We start from the raw sequence: 20,728 nt of genomic DNA on the forward strand, positions 1-20,728 counted from the left end.
GAGGAGAAGGGGAGGGGGAGAAGAAAAGAGGGACAGAAACATAGAAAACACACAAAATATAACATTAACATTGTGAAAGAAAGTCCTGCTAAGGACAATCATAACTTCAGAAAACGAGAACAACCGGTTCAAGCAAGCACAGAGGCCGTCATAGACCGCCAATGAGCCAGCCAGAATTATGAAAACCTGAGGAAAAAATGAGGAAGGGGGCGCCCTTACCCACCCTCGGCAACATAATATATGAAAATATACATAGGAAAAATAACAAGAAAATATCAGAGCACACAGAGCATGTTACAGATAAAGAAAAACGCAGCCTGTCACATAAGAAGTAGGGAGAGATATCTCCGCTAAGCGTATATAACCATTCTAGAAAGATTACATAGCCACAAAAAGACAACAGATGAATAAGAAAAATCTAAAACAGAAAACAAGGCAAAAAGGTTCAGCCCGCTGTATAAGACCAAAGTCTCTTTTGGGGGAAAAAAACACCTGCAGCAGATTCTACAGCAATAATTAAATTGGCAGACATAACCGGAAACAGAGAAGTCCAGGAGCAATACTCAGCCATCCCGATCCAGGGTGTCATCCGCCTGAGAGGAGTCGTCATCTGCCTTGGATGCCTCAGAAACATAAGCCTCTGCATCTGCAAGATTTGTAAAGTCCCGGAAAGAATTTCCATCAAACAGGCGTAGTCTTGCAGGGAAGAGCAGAGCAAATTTTTTATTCGCCTTTACCAAACGGGAGCAAAGGGGGGTAAATTCCCGACGTGCCCGGGATACCTCCACGGAGTAGTCCTGGAAAATGGTCAAACGAGCTCCCTCCCATTGTAAATTCATATGCCTCCTGGATGCCGTCCATATTGCCTCGTTATGGAGAAAGTTCAGACATTTAAATATAACCACACGTGGTCTGCTATTAGGTGAAGAACGTGGGGGACCCAGTCTGTGGGCTCTCTCGATAACTTAGCCAGTGCATTCATCTTGGATATGCAACAAATCAAGGAGGGACGTTTGTAAAAAAAGAGTCAATTCAGGACCTTTCAGTGACTCAGGGAGCCCCAGCACCCGAAGATTCGATCTCCTCGATCTATTTTCAAGATCGTCAACCTTGTTCAGCAGCTGGAAGTGAGATTTCTGGAGCTCATCATATCTGTGCTCAAGATCCCCAACATCCTGAAAAGTCTCCCCCAGCCTTTGTTCATTTGTAAGAACAGTCTTAGATAACTGCTTGATTTGGGATTGTAGGTCTTTTACTGCCTGCTGCATTTTAGCAGCATGTGCATCCATGATAGGCTCCATGGCATCCCTAACAGCTCTCACTACATCAGCATAAGTCACTGGAGAGGCAGGGGAACAGTCAGGCTCACCTGAGGGAGGAATGTGTTTTGCAGAAGCCTGTTTAATGCTGGCAGCAGCCTGCAGACTCGTTTGTGAGCTAGGTGGGGTGGCCATCTTGGATTCCCCCGGCCGTTTTTCAGACCTCGATCTCTGGGCTTTAGGGGGCATGGGGGAGGACAGAAACCTTTCCATCCAGTCCCCAGCACTTTCCCACAGGTAGTGTGCGCCAGGTGCGGAGAAAAGCCGCGAGCGGGAGGCGCTGTGTGCTCTGGTTACCGAGGGTGCAGGATTGCTGCAGCAATCAGCTTCTCCTCACATGGGCGCCGGAACCGGAAGTCCCCTTGAAATGCTTCTTACGGAGCCACTCCTTAGTTGCCCGGGTGGTGTTTTCGGGGTCATTGTCATTCTGGAAGACCCAGCCACGTTCTATCTTCAGTGCTCTTACTGAGGAAAGGAGGTTTTTGCTCAAAATCTCACGATACATGGCCCCATTCATCCTCTCCTTAATACGGATCAGTTGTCCTGTCCCCTTTGCAGAAAAGCAGCCCCAAAGCATGGTGTTTCCACCCCCATGCTTCACAGTGGGTATGGTGTTCTTGGGATGCCATTCATCATTTTTCTCCCTCCAAACACGGCAAGTGGAGTTTATAGCAAAAAGTTCAATTTTGTTCTCATCTGACCACATTACATTCTCCCAATCCTCCTCTGGATCATCCAGATGGTCACTGCCAAACTTTAGATGAGCCTGGACATGTGCTGGCTTAAGCAGGGGGACCTTTTGGGCTCTGCAGGATTTCAATCCATGATGACATAGTGTGTTACTAATGGTAACCTTTGTGACTGGTCCCAGCTCTCTTGAGGTCATTGACCAGGTCCCCCCGTGTAGTTCTGGGCTGATTCCTCACCGTTCTCAAGATCACTGATACCCCATGAGGTGAGATCTTGCATGGAGCCCCAGGTCAAGAGAGATTGTCAGTGATCTTGTATTTCTACCATTTTGTAATAATTGCGCCAACAGTTGATCGTTTCTCACCAAGCTGCTTGCCTATTGTCGAGTAGCTCATCCCAGCCTTGTGCAGCTCTACAATTTTGTCCCTGCTGTCCTTAGACAGCTCTCTGGTCTTGGCCATGGTGGAGAGGTAGCAGTCTGACTGTTTGAGGGTGTGGACACGTGTCTTTTATACAGATAACCAGTTCAAACAGGTGCCATTAATACAGGTAACGAGTGGATGATAGAAGAGCTTCTTAAAGAAGAAGTAACAGGTATGTGAGAGCCAGAAATCTTGCTGCTTGGCAGGTGTCCAAATATTTATTTTCCACAAGAATATACAAGTAAATTGTTTAAAAATCATACAATGTGATTTCCTGTCTCTCAAAGTTGAAGTGTACCTATGATGGAAATTACAGACCTCTCTCATCTTTTTAAGTGGGTCAACTTGCGCAGTTGGTGGCTGTCCAAATACTTTTTTTGCCCCACTGTACATAGGAGCTGCACACCAGGGAAAAATACAGTATTTTTTAGTCCACCTTAGTCTGAAGTACTGATCATTGCAAAGAACCACTCTGTGACATTGTTATTACATTTATTGTAGGATGAAACCTGAACTCAATTACTCTATTGTTCAGGAATATACAATGACAGTGTTCCTGCGTCAGAGCTGGAGAGATGAAAGGCTGTCCTACAACCATACCAACAAGACTCTTGGGTTCGACGGCAGATTTGTTGAGAAACTTTGGGTTCCTGATACATTTATTGTGAACGCCAAATCTGCCTGGTTTCATGATGTCACAGTAGAAAACAAACTGATTCGGCTGCAGCCAGATGGTGTCATCTTATACAGCAGTAGGTAAGATAAATGGGCCCATTATAGCTATAAGTGTATAAAATGTACTGTATATAACGTATTTTTGTTAATTAAATACTGCTTTTTAGGCAAAACTAAGGCGTCCTATATTTGTACATATTCAATGTAACATTGTCACACTGTTGGTGAAACAAGGAGACGATTTGCTGAGTGTTTTAACCACTTTGATGCTGAGTCTATTTTGGAACTTTTTGTACCGGCCAGATTGTACCATCAATATAATTCAGGATGGTTAGTTATGCAATGCTCAGACTTGTTTCTATGTGAATTATGTTATGGTCTGTGATCTATAAATGAATACTGAATGGGAATGTGCCAAGGTTTATTTAGGTGCAAAAGATGTGACAATCAAAATAACACAAAGAGGGGGCCTGGTCTAAAAAAGAAAGGGGCGTGGTCGCACAATAGTAATAATGCCCACAGTAGTAGCACCCCCAATAAACATAATGCCGACAGTAGTAGCACCCCGTAATACACAATGCCCACAGCAGTAGCGCCCCTTTTACAATGCCCACAGTAGTAGTGCTCCTTATGCAACGTCCACTGTACTGGTAGTGCCTACAGTGGTAGTGCCCCTTATATAGAGCCCATAGCAGTGGTGCCCCTTATGCAATGCCCCCAGTAGTAGTGCCTGTTATGTCCCCAGGAATTATGCCCTTTATGAAGTGCCCCCTTTACAATGCCCTCATTAGTAGTGCCCCCATTAGTAATGCCCTTAATGGTAATGCCCCTGTGTAGTATTGCTCCCAGTAGTAATGTCGCCTGTAGTAATGCCCCCAGTCGTTTAGCCCATGTAGTTTAGCCCCATGTAGCTTGCCCCAAGTAGTAATGCCCCCCAGTAGTAATGCCCCCAATAGTAATGCACCCCTGTAGTTATGCCCCCAGTAGTAATGCGCCCCTGTAGTTTAGCCCCATGTAGTTTGCCCCCAGTAGTTTGCGCCAAGTAGTAATGCCCCCAGTAGTTTAGCCCCTGTACTTATGCCCCCAGTAGTAATGACCCTGTAGTTATACCCCCAGTAGTAATGCGCCCCAGTAGTTATGCCCTCAGTAGTAATGTGCCCCTGTAGTTATGCCCTCAGTAGTAATGCGCCCCTGTAGGTTTGCCCCATGTAGTTTTCCACCAGTAGCTTGCCCCAAGTAGTAATGCCCCCAGTAGTTTAGCCCATGTAGTTATGCCCCCAGTAGTAATGTGTCCCTGTAGTTATACCCCCAGTAGTAATGCGCCCCTGTAGTTATGCCCCCACTAGTAATGTGTCCCTGTAGTTATGCCCTCAGTAGTAATGCGCCCCAGTAGGTTTGCCCCATGTAGTTTGCCACCAGTAGCTTGCCCCAAGTAGTAATGCCCCCAGTAGTTTAGCCCCTGTAGTTATGCCCCCAGTAGTAATGTGCCCCTGTAGGTTTGCCCCATGTAGTTTGGCCCCAGTAGTAATGCCCCCAGTGGCTTGCCCCAAGTAGTAATGCCCCTGTAGTTATGCCCCCAGTAGTAATGTGTCCCTGTAGTTATACCCCCAGTAGTAATGCGCCCCTGTAGTTATGCCCCCACTAGTAATGTGTCCCTGTAGTTATGCCCTCAGTAGTAATGCGCCCCAGTAGGTTTGCCCCATGTAGTTTGCCCAAGTATTAATGCCCCCAGTAGTTTAATCCCTGTAGTTATGCTCCCAGTAGTAATGCCCCTGTAGTTATACCCCCAGTAGTAATGCGCCCCTGTAGGTTTGCCCCATGTAGTTTGCCCTCAGTAGTTTGCCCAAGTAGTAATGCCCCCAGTAGTTTAGTCCCTGTAGTTATGCTCCCAGTAGTAATGCCCCTGTAGTTATACCCCCAGTAGTAATGCGCCCCTGTAGGTTTGTCCCATGTAGTTTGCCCTCAGTAGTTTGCCCAAGTAGTAATGCCCCCAGTAGTTTAGTCCCTGTAGTTATGCTCCCAGTAGTAATGCCCCTGTAGTTATACCCCCAGTAGTAATGCGCCCCTGTAGGTTTGCCCCATGTAGTTTGCCCCCAGTAGCTTGTCCCCTTGTAGTTAGCCCCTGTAGTTTAGCCCCCCTGTAGTTAAGCCCCCAGTAGTAGTCACACGTTAAAAAAACAACAAAAAACACACCATACTTACCAATCCCCGATTCCGCTGTGATCCTCCTGGTGTCCGCATCACTCCGCTCCCCAGCACTATGAGAGAGACGTCATGACATCTCTCTTCATAGCGTGCACTGAGCCCGGAGCCGGAAGCAGGAGCTCAGTAGTGAGCTCCTGCCGCCAGCTGTGCAGGGAGAGCCTGGCGCCGCTGATAACACAATCTCAGCGGGCGCCCGGCATCTCTCTGCGGCGCCGGCACACATCGGGCTAGGTGAGCCGGAGGAGGCGGAACTGCGTTCCGTTTCCAAGTGGAACTGACGGAACGCAGTTCCGCCCCGTTCCGGCTCACTTTAACCCCTGGGTAGCAGGACTCCTGCCTGGTCCGGCTGTCTGCACATGCGCAGAGGTCATTGTCAACATTGTTCACAGACATATAATTTGCCTACACCCACCAACCTGCTAGCAATATACAGATGTGTCCTTCTATAGCTGTGCTGCAGCAGCACCATACAGCCCCTCTCGGCACACAAGGCCCTGAGAGACTTTGCTAGTGTCGGGCATCTTTTTTGCATTTTTTGTTGTTGTTGCAGAAAATGCATCTTAGACACATGCACCAGGAGACTGTGCTGAGAATTTGATATGTGACACTTGTATATCTGTGTGCCACAGTCTCTGAATCTGCATATGAAGTTCTATGATGCAGCGGCCGTGGCTCTTTTCCATGCCAAGTTCTATTTTGTTTCATATACAGACTATGGGGCATATTTATCCGCATCTCGGATGTGGATGGGATGTGATAAAATCACCCCAATCCACAATGTGATAATTGAATACATAGCATTCAGCTGCACATGCGCTGCCGCTGACAGCGCCGCTACCACCGCTGGTTATTCCCCCATGCTTGCACTTACCCGGGGATCGGGACCCGGTGCGCTCCTCCAGCTTCCAGCTCTTTGACCTGTCATTGGATGTTTCTGCTGTAAACCGAGATGCCGGTTTACAGCAGACATCAGATGACCGTGATCACAATGCAGGAGGCCGGCAATCAGATGACCGGAGGCACAGAGGAGCTCACCAGGACACTGATCACCGCACCAGGGCGCATTTAGGTAAATTTAGGGTGATCAGTCTGAGATCTTATTAGGCACACATGGCTGATCACAGGAGTCGGGAACCAGAGGGGGACTGTGGATAACACTCATGATAGCGTTATTATCAAATTTCTTATAGTAAACCCGGACAGATCTCATTTACCATTACAAGTATGTGAAATGCGCCTGATTACTATTAAATGCTGACAATAATTAATTATATATATATATATGAACAATTATATCACTAAATTTCACTGCAGCAGTTTCATTAAACCTCTATTAGGGTTTATAAAGAAAACACACATTATTATAAAAAAAACCCTGCAGATGCATAGATTATACCAATGGTTCAAATGAAAATATTTATTAAAAACAAAACAATATACCTCATAAAAGATTATACATAATGGGGTTAATTCAGAGATCGACACAGATCGCTGCAGATGCTAAGGGCCACCCAGCATGTGTAAGGCCACCTCCCGATGCGTCCGCGTTATGCTGACATTGGCATCCCGAGCGTTAGAATGCCAGCAGGGGGTGAGTACAACTAAGCCCCTTGCGGGCTCAATGCGCTCGCCACGCTACAGGCTAGGTGGTGAACTTTGCTCACCACATGTTCTATTCTTCCTCTATGGGTCTCATGGACACCCATAGAGTGGGAATCACCTACCTCACCGGTATACCGGCAGCAGTCTAGTGCCCCCGTCGGGATCCCAGCGTCTGTTTTGTTACTGCCGTGATGCCAACATTCGGTATGCTAACGGCAAGGCATACCGTGTATATGTATGTACTGTATATATTTCAATTAAAACAAAACACTATGTAATAAAGAAAAAAAATGAAATATATAATTAATAAAGATGTTAGTATAAACATTTCTGAGTTCCTCAACTATGAAGGAACAAGGAAATGTTGGACACAGCAGAGCATACACTGCCAGATGCGGCTGACCAATGATTGGTATGCACCAGGGGGTTTGTCTCCAGACAGTGACTGTGAGGCAGCGCCTATATGGCAGGCTGAAGAGGCCTATATGGTAGGCTGAAGAGGCCTATATGGTAGGCAGAAGGAGCTCCACAATTTATATCAGCCTTGCCCACAGCTTCTTTATTCTGCGATCATGTAAATACAATAATCAAACAGTGACTTTTATTTGCCCAATATATGTCTCTGAGTGGTTTATTATTAGTGTAATATAGCAGGTCGCCAGCAGGCAGGTCTGTGCCCCTTATACCTTTTCCACATTTCAACTTCCAATTTATTGCTAAAGACTAGACTTTTATCTTTTGCAGAATCACATCCATTGTCTCTTGTGACATGGACTTAACCAAGTACCCGATGGATGAGCAAGAGTGTATGTTGGACCTGGAGAGCTGTAAGTTATGGAGCCCTGCTTATATGGAATGTATAGCATGTGACCACCATTACTACAACCTGGATGTTTAGGGAAGCATCAATTTTTTCTAGGAGAAAAAAAATATAGGAGGTAACTTTACTAAGAGGTTTATTTTTTTTTGTCGTTGGCAAGTGCAATTCGCCACACATCAGCAAATGTCAGCCTTAGACCGCAGGATTCCCTATCCTGCTATGTGGAGGGTGAAAACACAAGATGCTGGTGATGTCTGGTGGTTTGAAAACCACTCAAATGTCTGCAGTTTATGTTAAACCGCTGGTGATTGAGCTCAAACCATATGGTAAAACCAGATAGAAAACCTCAGATTTACCAACTACATTTCCAGCCCAGGCTATTTATTGTCTGGCCTAGTCCTCCAGAAGGTTTTCCAGAAAACCAACATACCCATTTTTCTCCTGCAGGGTCCACAGGTTATCCACAGGATAAACATTGGGATATGAGGTAGCGTCGGCAGATTGGCACCAACGGTCAAAGCTTTCGGCCTCCCAGAATGCAACGGGCCAGTCCCCTATATCACCGCCTCCTGGATCAGGCAATAAAGTTGTTTTGTTGGTACGGCAGGAGCCGGAACACGATCTTTGGGCTGCTGATTTTTGAAGCCATAAGCTGGTTATTTAATTAGTTTTATAGTCTTACATTTTTTGAGCGAGTTTCTAAAAAGCGTTTTACATGCACCTTAGAAACAGTCGCTCCAACAACACTCCACCGGGTCGTGACAACATTTACCCACATGTACAGGGGTGTAGTATGGTATGATGGCGGCCGGGCTTGCGCGCGCCACGCTATCTATTCTCCTTCCAGGGTGGTTGTGGTCCCCCAAGAGGGAAAAAAGGTGTCGGTGTGCCAGCTGTCGGGATTCCGGCACTGGTATATTGAACGCTGGGATCCCAACAGCTGGCATACTAAAGACCACCCGTGTACAGTGCTGTTTCGGCTGGTGTCCAGCAGAAGTTCCCAGGCTGTGGCCGGAGCACGGGAAGAAGGTAAGGTGTCGATTCCGCGTAACGGGAAAGACGCAGGACACAGCCGCACTGTTTTTGGGAGGAGACTACCGAACAGCAGCTGACGCAGCTGCCAACGTGAGTGCACCAGCACTAGGCCTCAGGGATCATAGGCTCCAAGGATTAGTGTCAGGCCGCGATCCCTGGGGTTGATGTCAGCAGTGGTGAGTAAGATGCTCCCCTGGTCTCCCCACCCCCGGTTTATGAACAGTTTCCCCCGAGTTTCCCACCATGAACTGATTTCCCGCTTCCGTCTGAGACTCTGCGTGTCTAAAAAGGACCCAGTCACAGCTTTGGCGGCTGTATGATTGGTGCGTTGGTGTTCACTTGGGCGTCTGTGTTCACTGTAGGTTCACTGGGCGTTTGTGTACACTTTTAGCGTATGGATCCACTCAGCGTTCATTAACGTATTGATCGATCCTGGAAGCGGGGTGAAGTCTCCCTGTATTCGACTTTCCTGAGCCAGGTGATACAGCAAAAAGTGCAGGGGGGAGCCAGTGGAGAAGTTACCCATGGCAACCAATCAGCTGCTCTCTATACTTTTAAAGTATTCAAATTAGAAATGTTACATCAATGCTGATTGGTTGCTTTGGGCAACTTTTCCACTGGCTCAGTTCTCCACTTTTATCACTGCTTAGTATATGTCCCCCTAAGTCTCTACCTACCTTTGGGTACGAGTAGTTGGATAAGTGCCTGATATATTGCTGCTGTTTCTTTCGCTGTGCGACTGAATACGTTTAAAAGTCCTTTTTAAGGTAATGCATTACTATGGGGGTCATTCCGAGTTGTTCGCTCGCTAGCAGATTTTAGCAGCATTGCACACGCTAGGCCGCTGCCCTCTGGGAGTGTATCTTAGCATAGCAGAATTGCGAACGAAAGATTAGCAGAATTACGAATAGAAAATTCTTAGCAGTTTCTGAGTAGCTCCAGACCTACTCACAGATTGCGATCAGCTCAGGCCGTTTCGTTCCTGGTTTGACGTGACAAACACGCCCTGCGTTCGGCCAGGCACTCCCCCGTTTCTCCAGACACTCCCGCGTTTTTTCCTGGCACGCCTGCGTTTTTCCGCACACTCCCAGAAAACGGCCAGTTTCCGCCCAGAAACACCCAATTCCTGTCAATCACACTCTGATCACTTCAACGATTAAAATTCTTCGTTCAGACGTGAGTAAATCTACTAAGTTTTGTGTTAAAATACTTAGCGCATGCGCACTTCATACCATGCGCATGCACATTTTAGCCTTAACCGCTCCGTTGCGAAAATCTGCAACGAGCGATCAACTCGGAATGACCCTCTATGTTTCTCCTTCATACTTGAAATGTATCTGTAGTTGAATATGTGCTCATATTGCTTATTATTATTGCTTATTATACTAAAGTATAACCTGTGACTTATTGCTAGTTTGATTGCTGACTTTACTGTTTCTGTGTATTCCGATCCTCAATGCCGATGTAAAGCAGGGAGGGATCGGATTGTATGTCACTTTAACAGGTTTTAAAGTTATTTCAGTCACAAATTGTGTAGTAACACTGTACAGGTGTGTGATTTAGTTATCATGTCTAAGGGGGTCATTTCCGACCTGATTGCACGCTAGGATTTTTCGTGGCGCTGCGATCAGGTCACTACTGCGCATATGTATGCACCGCAATGCACAGGCGCTTCATACGGGTACAAAGCGGATCATTGCTGAGCGATGGATTTAACGAAGAATCCATTTGCACAGCCGATCACAAGGAGATTGACAGGAAGAGGGCATTTGTGGGTGTCAACTGACCGTTTTCTGGGAGCGGTTGGAAAAACGCAGGCGTGTCCAAGCGTTTGCAGGGCGGGTGTCTGACGTAAATTCTGGACAAGAACAGGCTGAAGTGATCGCAGCGGCTGAGTAAGTTCTGAGCTACTCAGAAACTGCACAAAACTATTTTGTAGTGCTCGGATGCACATGCGTTCGCAAACTTGCAAAGGAAACATACATTCCCCTATAGGCAGCAACTATCTGTTCGCAGCGCTGCAAAAAAAAGCTAGCGAGCGATCAACTCGGAATGACCCCCTAAGAGAGGCAAGGGTGAGGAGGATACATTCTCCACAGCAGCACCAACACTGATTTCATGTTTGTCTTGCGGGGTTAACCTCTCAGGATCTGGTTCAAAATAGATTACGTGCAAACTGTTTTAGCTTTAATCAAAGCCTCCTGAATAATCCAAGGCAGGCACAGGTTCAAGTTGAACCCCCATGGGCTACATTTGCACAGACATTATCCAGTATAGGTTAGCGGATAATGCCAGCTCCAGTAGCGCACACAGGGGGGTTTCCGAGTACCTGGAAACCCCCCTCCCCCTGATGAGCCAAATGTTTATTTGTGAGACGGAGACAGTAGTGCGTCCGTCTCAGCAAAAGCCGCAATCACGATCGCAATCGCGACCACGGAGCTACTGCAGCAGTAGAGAGCTACGTAGCTCTCTGCACAGACAAAGTCTGGGGAGAGCTGCTGGATGCGTATGCTCAGCCGCAGCAGCTCTCTTCCGTCTCACTGAACCGGCAGTCTGCTCCCGCCTCCCACTGCTCCCAGTCGCTGGTGGTATGTACAGTATACCACCAATACTGTATATGAAATGTGTGTGACTGTGTATCATATGTATGTATTTACAGGGATGTATGTGTATTTGTGTATGTATGAATGTGTGTAGTATAAATGTGTGTGTGTGTGTGTTTGTGTATGTGTATATATATATATATATATATATACATACACACACACACACACACACACACACACACACGTCAATGTATGTACTTTATGTATGTAGGTATGGGTGGTATTCATGTGACCGGCGGTCTGCTGACCGACAGTCACATGACCTCCTCCATCGTCCCGAAGGCTCGCTATCCCAATGGTCGGCATGCCGACCAACAGGGACTATTTCCACTCGTGGGTGTCCACGACACCCATAGAGTGGGAATAGAACCCGTGGTGACCGCAGGTCGCCACAGAGCCCGCAGCGTGGCGAGCGCAGCAAGCCCGCAAGGGGCTTGCTGCACTCGCCCCTCCCCGCCGAGATCCCGGCGTCGGTATGCTGCCGGGATCCCGGCGTCGGTCAGCCATACTACACCCATAGATATATACTGCATATCAATTTTATATATATATGCATATATATAAAAAAATCAGTATGTTTTACCAGCACACAGGATGCCGGCTGTCAGTATACCGACAGTGGCATCCCGTCTGTCGGAAGCGAGGTGGCGAGAACACTCGCGGGCTCGCTGCAGGCGCGGTTGCTCGCTTCGCTCTCCATGGGTTATATTCCCACTCGGTTGGTGGCTTGGAGCAACCGAGTGGGAATACCCTGTGGATATAGGGTTTCCGTTTGTCGGTATTTCACCGGCTGTCGGGATTCTGACATGTCGGTCTCTCGAACACCGGGATGCTGACAGCCGACATTTTAACTGAATCCATATATATATATATATATATATATAGAGAGAGAGAGAGAGATAGATAGATACACATATCTATCTATATGTGTGTGTGTGCATATATATATATATATATAAATATATATATATACACACACACACCACAATAGAAGAATTGGCGCCAAGGGGTCGTATCAACTCCCAATTTTTAACCCTTAAATGGTTAACACTTATTCATAGGAAACCTATGAATCTGCAGTGGAAGCTCAGTACCTGTGCTCAGGTACTGAGCTTCCACTGCAGATTCATAGAAGGTTTCCTATCTAAGTGACCTTTCAGTACCTGGGTTTCAAAATTTTTCTTACACAAGTTGTCTCCCCATAAGGCCGCGCTGGTTGTTTATCAGAAAGCCTCGGTGAGGTATAGGAATTTCCACCATGCACGTATGAACAAGTCTTTTCGTATTATACTATCCGTATGAACGACTACACGTTCCTGTTATGAGATGTACCCCTGATGAAGTCTTTTGTATAAGGTGAAACGCGTTGGATTGTCTATGTTGTGATGTTATCTCCGAACCAACTTTAAGGAGAAGGAGGAGACTGTTGTGATCCATCCGCATTTGTATACAACGCTAAGAGTCATACAGCTTAAAGTGTGGAATAATACATCTCTGTATCAATTTGAATGTGTTTTTTAATAAATGTTTTATGATGGAACATGTTACCTTATTTTAAAAAGTGTTAACCATTTAAGGGCTAAAAATTGGGAGTTGATACGACCCCTTGGCGCCAATTCTTCTATTGTTGTATATCTTTATTTCCAGTTCCTTCTAACAGGGGACTTAGTTGAAGTAGGCTGCCTGTACCAAATATTTCGTGCTTTACTTAAGGTGACAGTCTGAACTAATTAGCGCAGAGGGAGAGTATTTGTTTGAGATATATATATATATATATATATATATATATATACACACACACACACATTCACAGATACCCACCCATGGAAACCCCCCTAAATAAATCCTGTGTTTGCCCCTGAGCTCCTATACCAGGGATAGGTTACCCTATTAACCCTTACATGCAACATTGCCCCTGGGGTTTATCACATCCAGTCCAGGAATCTGCAGCCTTTCAACAAAAACAGGCTGAAAGGCCAGTGAATAAATCACATAGACATGAAACAACATCTTCACAGTCTACACATGTTTCAGATGGGGACTCGTCGGAGGATGAGGTCTCATCACACTTTGGGTCTGCATACAGAGACGAGGATGAAGGCAGCTCAGTGGACATACCTGAGCTAATTAGTGCTATGAAAGCCATTCTATCCTTAGAGGAGGCAGCAGTGCCTTTGTTAAAATCTAAGGCACCTGTGTTTAAACGTCCCAAAACAGTTAGGACTGAAATTCCTGGGTCAGAGCAGCTGACGGATATTATGCAAGAATCTTGGGTAACACCCGGTAAGAAGTTTAGAATTTCAAATAAATGAAATTCCCAATATCCTCTCCCAGCTGGGGACTGTTTAAAAAGGGAGATGGCTCCCAAAGTAGATATGCATGTCATTCGATTGGTGCGAAAATCTATATTACCTCTGCCTTCAACAGCATTAAATGGTTTCACGGATAGGAAAATTGCTGGGTTTTTTAAAACCATTTTCTCCGTGTCTGGGGCAATCGTAAGACCAGCCATGGCTTCAGCCTGGGTGGCAAAAGCAGTGGCAGCCTGGGTTGATGCATTGGAGGATGATCTTTCATTGGTATCTAGAGAGCAAAAATCCCATATTGCACATATAAAACAGGCAGCTATTTTTATGGCAAAAGCAGCCTTGGATATGGGTACAGTTGGCTCTCAAGCATCAGCCTTAGCAGTAGCAGCTCGCAAAGCATTTTGGCTACGTACTTGGAAAGCTGATTCAGAATCCAAGAAGGTTCTGGAGTCTTTGCCTTTTACTGGGGATATTCTTTTTGGTCAAGAATTAGACAGTATTTTGGGTATCCATTCATGCAGCAATGCGTGTGATGGGATCTATGGTGTCGACATTCGACATGGTGGAGTATGCTCAATTCCACTCGAGGCCTCTACAACGTCTGATCCTTTCCAAATGAAATGATTTACATCAGACAATAAAAATGGCATCTATGGTCCTACCTCTGGAAGTAAGGAGATCATTAGCCTGGTGGCTACAGACATCCCATCTGGACAAAGGGAGACCCTTTTGGATATCAGATTGGGGGGTAATTCAGACCAGATCGTAGCAGCAAATTTTTTTGCAGATGCGCAAAACCATGTGCACTGCAGGTGGGGCAGATTTAACATTTACAGAGAGAGTTAGATTTGGGTGGGTTATTTTGTTTCTTTGCAGGGTAAATACTGTCCACTTTACTTTTACACTGCAATTTAGATTTCAGTTTGAACACACCCCACCCAAATCTAACTCTCTCTGCATGTTATATCTGCCCCCCCCCCTCCTCTTCGCCTCCCGCAGTGCACATGGTTTTGCAATCAGGGCTGAATTGGTCCCTGGGAAGTTCTGACAATGGATGCCAGTCTTCAGGGCTGGGGAGCAGTGTCAGGAAGAAGTTGCTTCCAAGGACAGTGGACAGGGAGGTACTCGCAACCAAAAAGCAATGAAGGAGGTAAGCCGCACATTAAGGTGGGCAGAACTTCATCATTCAGCCTTGTCCGCAGTGTTCATTCCGGCAATTCTAAACTGGGAAGTGGATTTTCTCAGTCGACGCACCATTCATGCAAACGAATGGGCTTTGTACCCCGAGGTCTTCCAGGTTCTGGTAGAAAAGTGGGGGTTACTGGAGATAGATCTCATGGCGTCCCGTCAGAACATCAAGGTTCCAGCAAACGGGTCAAGAGCAAAGGATCCCAGAAGTGGCCTTTGTGGATGCCCTGTCAGTAAGATGGGACTTTCGTCTGGCTTATGTGTTTCCACCGATTGCCCTGTTACCCAGGGTGATGCGAAAGGTAAAACAAGTATAGGGCAACATGATACTAATAGCTCCGGCTTGGCCCAGAAGATATTGGTACACAGATCTGCAGAGGCTGTCGATAGATGCTCCATTTCTACTCCCCCAGTGTCCAGATCTACTGTCTCAGAGTCCTTGCTATTACAAGCACCTGGATTGACTGTCTTTGACGGCGTGGCTCTTGTGACTTCCATCCTGAAAGCAAGAGGATTCTCACAAAAGGTAATTTAAACAATGCTCAGAGCAAGGAAACCATCCTCAGCTCGCATTTATCACCGAATATGGCAAACCTATATTCAGTGGTTCAGTGACTTGAAATTTGACCCTAGGTCAGTGGTTTCCAAACTTTTTTGAATCACGGCGCCCTAGAATATCAGAATTTTTTTCACGGCACCCCTAGGCCAAAAATTTCTTATTGAGAAATTTAGAAAGAAATATTACATTAAGTAGATTGCGTTTATATGTCATCCTTAGGGTCAGTTGTGTGGTGAGGGACAAGATTTGCTTCTGTTTGGCCACATATTTTATGACTGGCAGCCACCAGCACTGGTTTTGCCTATTATATTGACCATGAATAATTTGAATTGGTCCTGGACAACCAACCCAGGGCACCCCTGCAAGTGTCCAAGGCACCCCAGAGAGCCACGGCACACAGTTTGGGAACCTCTGCCCTAGGTCATTCAGAGTTTCCAGAGTCTTCAGGCAGGAATGGACAAAGGTCTACTGGTTGCTTCCTTGAGAGTGCAAGTGTCAGCATTGACTGTATGGTTCCAAAAGAAATTGCTAACCTACAGGATGTGTGCACTTTTTTCCAGGGAATGCTTCACATCCAACCTCTGTTTGTTCCTCTTACAGTGCCTTGGGACTTAAGTTTAGTCTTAAAGGCGCTTCAAGTTGCCCGATTTGAACCACTGAAGCAAATGAATCCGAAATGGCTGACAGCTAAAGTTCTCTTTCTACTGGCTATTTCCTCAGCTAGAAGAGTTTCAGATTTAGGGGCATTATTATGTCGCCCTCCTTTTCTGATTTTTTTTATCCAGATAAAGCGGTTCTCAGAACCAAATCTGGTTATCTTCCTAAGGTGGTGTCTAAATTCCACCTTAACAAAGAAATTGTAGTTCCAGCTTTTCAAGGGCTGGACATTTCAGCGGTAGATGCATCATTGGACGTAGTCCGTGCCTTAAGGATCTTCGTTGATCGTGCCAGTGCCATCAGAAAGACAGAGGCTCTCTTCATTCTCTACGGATTTTGTAAGAGAGGATGGCCTGCTGACAAGCAGACACTGGCGAGGTGGATTCGAATGACGATTTCAGTAGCATATTCTCAAGCTGATCTCCCTATTCCGGCTAATGTCTCTGCTCACTCTACTCATAAGGTAGGTCCATCATGGGCAACACAACATGGTGCTTCACCTGAACAGATTTGTAAAGGCAGCCACATGGTATTCCATTAATACATTCATTAGACATTATGCCTTAGATACCTTTGCCTCCTAGGACGCTGAATTCGGGCGAAGGATTCTCCGGTCCAATCAGGAGCGTCCACACCACTAAATTTCTTTGGGACATCCCAATGTTTATGCTGTGGATAACCCGTGGACACTGCAGGAGAAATACGTAGTTATGGTAGACTTACCGTCGATAACTCTATTTCTCCTAAGTCCACAGTATCCACAGGGATCCCACCGACGCACCTGATTTGAGGATCCTTTCACCTACTAACCTCTTCCTTCTTGTACGGAAGTGTGTGCATGTGTGTTCTTCTCACCTGATTAGGGTTCTCTATGATGCTCCTGCCTTAAGCTTTGGAAAACAACTGAATTGCCTGAACCAGGAGGTGGGAAAATAGGGGACTGGCCAGTTGCATTCTGGGAGTCTGAAAGCTTTGATTGTTGGTGCCAATCCGCTGACGCTACCTCATATCCCAATGTTTATCCTGTGGATACTGTGGACTTAGAAGAAGTAGAGTTATCAACGGTAAGTCTGCCATAACTACGTAATTTTTTAATTAATTACTAATTATGAGTAATTATTTCACCAGCAACTGACCGCATTTCTCACATTTAATTTACAATTAGCTATTTCCTCCATTTTTTTAATGTGAAATTGTGGGAAATGCCATTGGGTTGCTACCTCAACCTGTACACTGCAGGAGATAATGGTGAAGACTTAATGGACCGGGAACTTCTTCTTTTTTTAAACAATACATTTTCTAGAATGCCATTGGGTTACTGTCTGAACCTGTACAGTTTAATAGATAATGGTGAAAAATGAATGGACCAGGAACTTATTATTTTGTTAAACAATTAATTTTCGAGAATGCAAAACTGAAGATAGCTGGCCAGGAAGGTGATAGAGGTCACACTGTAGATACTAAATTTCTTCTTGGAAGTTATTGGCTTCAGTACTCTGTCTACCTCTGTGTACACTGGAAGCACATAAAACAATATTTATGATAACCCATGTTATTAAAGTACCAGGAAACCATTATATCAATGAGACATAAAGTGATATCACTGCATGCATCTTTTTTGCCCTGGTTTCTGTGAATGGCTGGCTTAGCCCACCAAGTTGCTTGCTGCCTCCACAGTCTATAGGAGATAAGTGTATGAAGATGGTCCCCAAAAGAAGCCACTACTTGCTGCTATACCGCCTAACTCACATGATTCATGGACCTTTAAAGAGCAAGAGTTTACATGAAAGTGAGCAGTTTCGCTTAAATATCAGGTGTATGAGGCGGAGCTTATTTTGTCTTGACTTTGCAAGTCTAATTGTTGGGAGGTATGTGCTATTATTCTTATATGACAAAATGACCCACCCATTCATATGATAATGATTACTGAAGGTTATTATTTTTTCTGTTGATGTTTCCTATCTTTTTACTTAGTTGAATAAGTATACTCTAATTTTTTATTTCAACAAATTTATCAATTACTTATTAAGAAGGGATACATTTTTACTAGGGTAAAACTGTGAAGTGAGAGAGTAAAGCTAGGTACACACCTATACAATCGTCAGACTGTTTTTTCACTTCCTGACCCCTTCATTCGATAACTTAAAAGTGGGTGTACGCACCTTTGATCATGTTTCTCAGAAGAAAACTGGTCATATCTGAAGATCAGGTTTTAGGTGCAGTTTATATTTATTCAATGGTGCAAGTAGAAAATTTTTCTTAGTGGTACGGATAGTAAAAAAGGGCATGGTCACGTGTCATGAGGGGGCATGGTCATATGAAACTAGGGAAGTGGCTACATGACAATAGCGGCATGGCCACATTATGTCCCTTACACATTATGCCAAACACTGTGATGCCCATTTCACATTATGCCAGACACCGTAATGCCCATTTCACATTATGTCACACACTGTAATGCTTATTTCACTTTATGCCACACCATAATGCCCATTACACATTATGCCAGATGCCGTAACACCCATTACACATTATGCCACACACCCAAATGCCCATTACACATTATGCCACACAGAGTTATGCCACTGACACCATTTTATGTCCCACACACAAAAATGCCCCTTATAAATTATGCCCCAGTGGTGGGCTGGTGGTACTGAATACCACCACCATATTTCTTAATGGTACTCTGTACCACCCCGTACCACCCTATTTTCAGCACTGTATTTATCAGATTTTATATTGTACAAAATGTGAAATGGGTATGCAATTTATACAGTTCCATAGCCAGAAATCTGTATTGTCACAATCTTTTCATCTGATTTTTTTAGACAGATAGTTTCATGGGATCACAATCAGCACTGATTGGGACTTCTGAACATAACTAATATCACAAGTAAAATCGCATTGAAAGTATGATTGTACAAGTGTGTACCTAGCTTTATGCTGTGTATAATGCTTGTTTGGCTAGGTTATACAACTTCCTACATGTCATACAATCCATGTACAAACGTCATTTATATTCAGTATGGTGGTGTGTAATACGCTAATATAATACTGTATCTAGATGGCTATTCAGCAGAAGACATCCTCTACAACTGGTCAGAAAACCAGGAACAGATCCATGGACTGGATAAACTGGAGCTACCTCAGTTTACTATCACTAAATACAAATTCACAAAAGAATTAGTGAACTTCAAATCAGGTAATAATGTCCCACTAATGGGACCCATCTCCTATATTTCTGTAGGCAAATACACAATTCCCATGGAACATTTCTTGAATTGTTTAGGGTTTATTTACATGAACATGCTTTTGGAATGTAGGCTGCATGTTTGTCCCATACTTGCCTACCTGACCCTCCCCATGAGGGAGAAAATGCTGTTTCTGGACTTTCCTCGTAATGTATGATTGCCATCACCTGTGGTGAAACACCTTTCTTATCTATTACCTAGCTCACCACAGGTGATGGCAATCATACATTACCAGGAAAGTCCAGGAACAGAGCATTTTCTCCCTCATGGAGAGGGTCAGGTAGGCAAGTATGGTTTGTCCCCATGTGCAAATTGCCTTTAGCATGCACGTACAGATGCTTTTATTTGTGGCTCTGCATTTGACTACCTATTGTGCTTTTTCATGTGTTCATGCAAGTTTGGGTATTTATGTGCTTCATTTTAGAGCATACTTGCCTATCTGACCCTCTCCATGAGGGAGAAAATGCTCTGTTCCTGGACTTTCCTGGTAATGTATGATTGCCACCACCTGTGGGGAGCTAGTTAATTGATAAGAAAGGTGTTTCACCACAGGTGATGGCAATCATACATTACCAGGTAAGTCCAGGAACAGAGCATTTTCTCCTCATGGAGAGGGTCAGGTAGGCAAGTATGTTTTCAAGTTCATTTTAAAACAAAGAGGCCACAATGTTGCTAACAGAGGTGAAATCCCAAATATAAATATCCTGTGAGTTGCAAGCACCAGTGGGATTTATGCAATTTAGCTGCTAGATTTAAAGCAGCAATCATTAAAAATGCAGAAACAACTAGATTTTTCCTTATGGTTATAGTTTTCCTGTGCAGTGCATTCAATATGAATTTTGAAGGGCCCCAGTCCGAATGTTTCTGGAGAGACATCTCTCTCCTCAGTGTTTGTCAACTTTATGTCTGGTATTTCCCTACTTCATTTTATGCCCCATAGTCATGTCCTAATTAATTTTATGTCACAGAGTAATGTCCTCTGCAATAACGCCCATAATAACCCATACAGTAGTGCCCCAGCCCTTGTTCATAATAAGCCTAATACATACCCATACCTCCCAACATGACCCTCTCCAGGAGGGACAGAATGCTCTGCTCCTGGACTTCCCTCTTAATTTATGATTGCCAGCACCTGTGCTGAAACACCTTTCTCATCTATTAACCCATTCAACACAGGTGCCGGCAATCATAAATTAGGAGAAAAGTCCAGAAGCAGAGCATTGTGTCCCTCCTGGAGAGGGTCATGTTGGGAGGTATGCATACCTCACAACATGACCCTCTCCAGGAGGGACACAATGCTCTGCTTCTGGACTTTTAGCTTCATTTATGATTGCCGGCACCTGGGTTGAACTGGTTAATGGATAAGAAAGGTGTTTCACTATAGGTG

General features: G+C 45.0%; 1 protein-coding gene across 5 annotated transcripts in view; it reads left to right on the forward strand.

Annotated features, from left to right (window-relative positions):
* The window catches only part of GABRD (gamma-aminobutyric acid type A receptor subunit delta), a 310,753-nt gene that overhangs the window by 134,823 nt on the left and 155,202 nt on the right, over positions 1-20,728 (forward strand). For 4 of the 5 annotated variants that reach the window (XM_063943053.1, XM_063943056.1, XM_063943054.1 and 1 more), the window contains 3 exons: positions 2,967-3,187; positions 7,658-7,740; positions 19,155-19,292. In XM_063943053.1, the coding sequence (XP_063799123.1) occupies positions 2,967-3,187; positions 7,658-7,740; positions 19,155-19,292 (442 nt within the window). Of the gene's footprint in view, positions 1-2,932; positions 3,188-7,657; positions 7,741-19,154; positions 19,293-20,728 lie in introns of all 5 variants that reach the window. The other variant, XM_063943057.1, reaches the window with a different exon arrangement.

The sequence above is a fragment of the Pseudophryne corroboree genome, chromosome 10 (assembly GCF_028390025.1).
Source record: "Pseudophryne corroboree isolate aPseCor3 chromosome 10, aPseCor3.hap2, whole genome shotgun sequence".
Lineage (NCBI taxonomy): Eukaryota > Metazoa > Chordata > Amphibia > Anura > Myobatrachidae > Pseudophryne > Pseudophryne corroboree.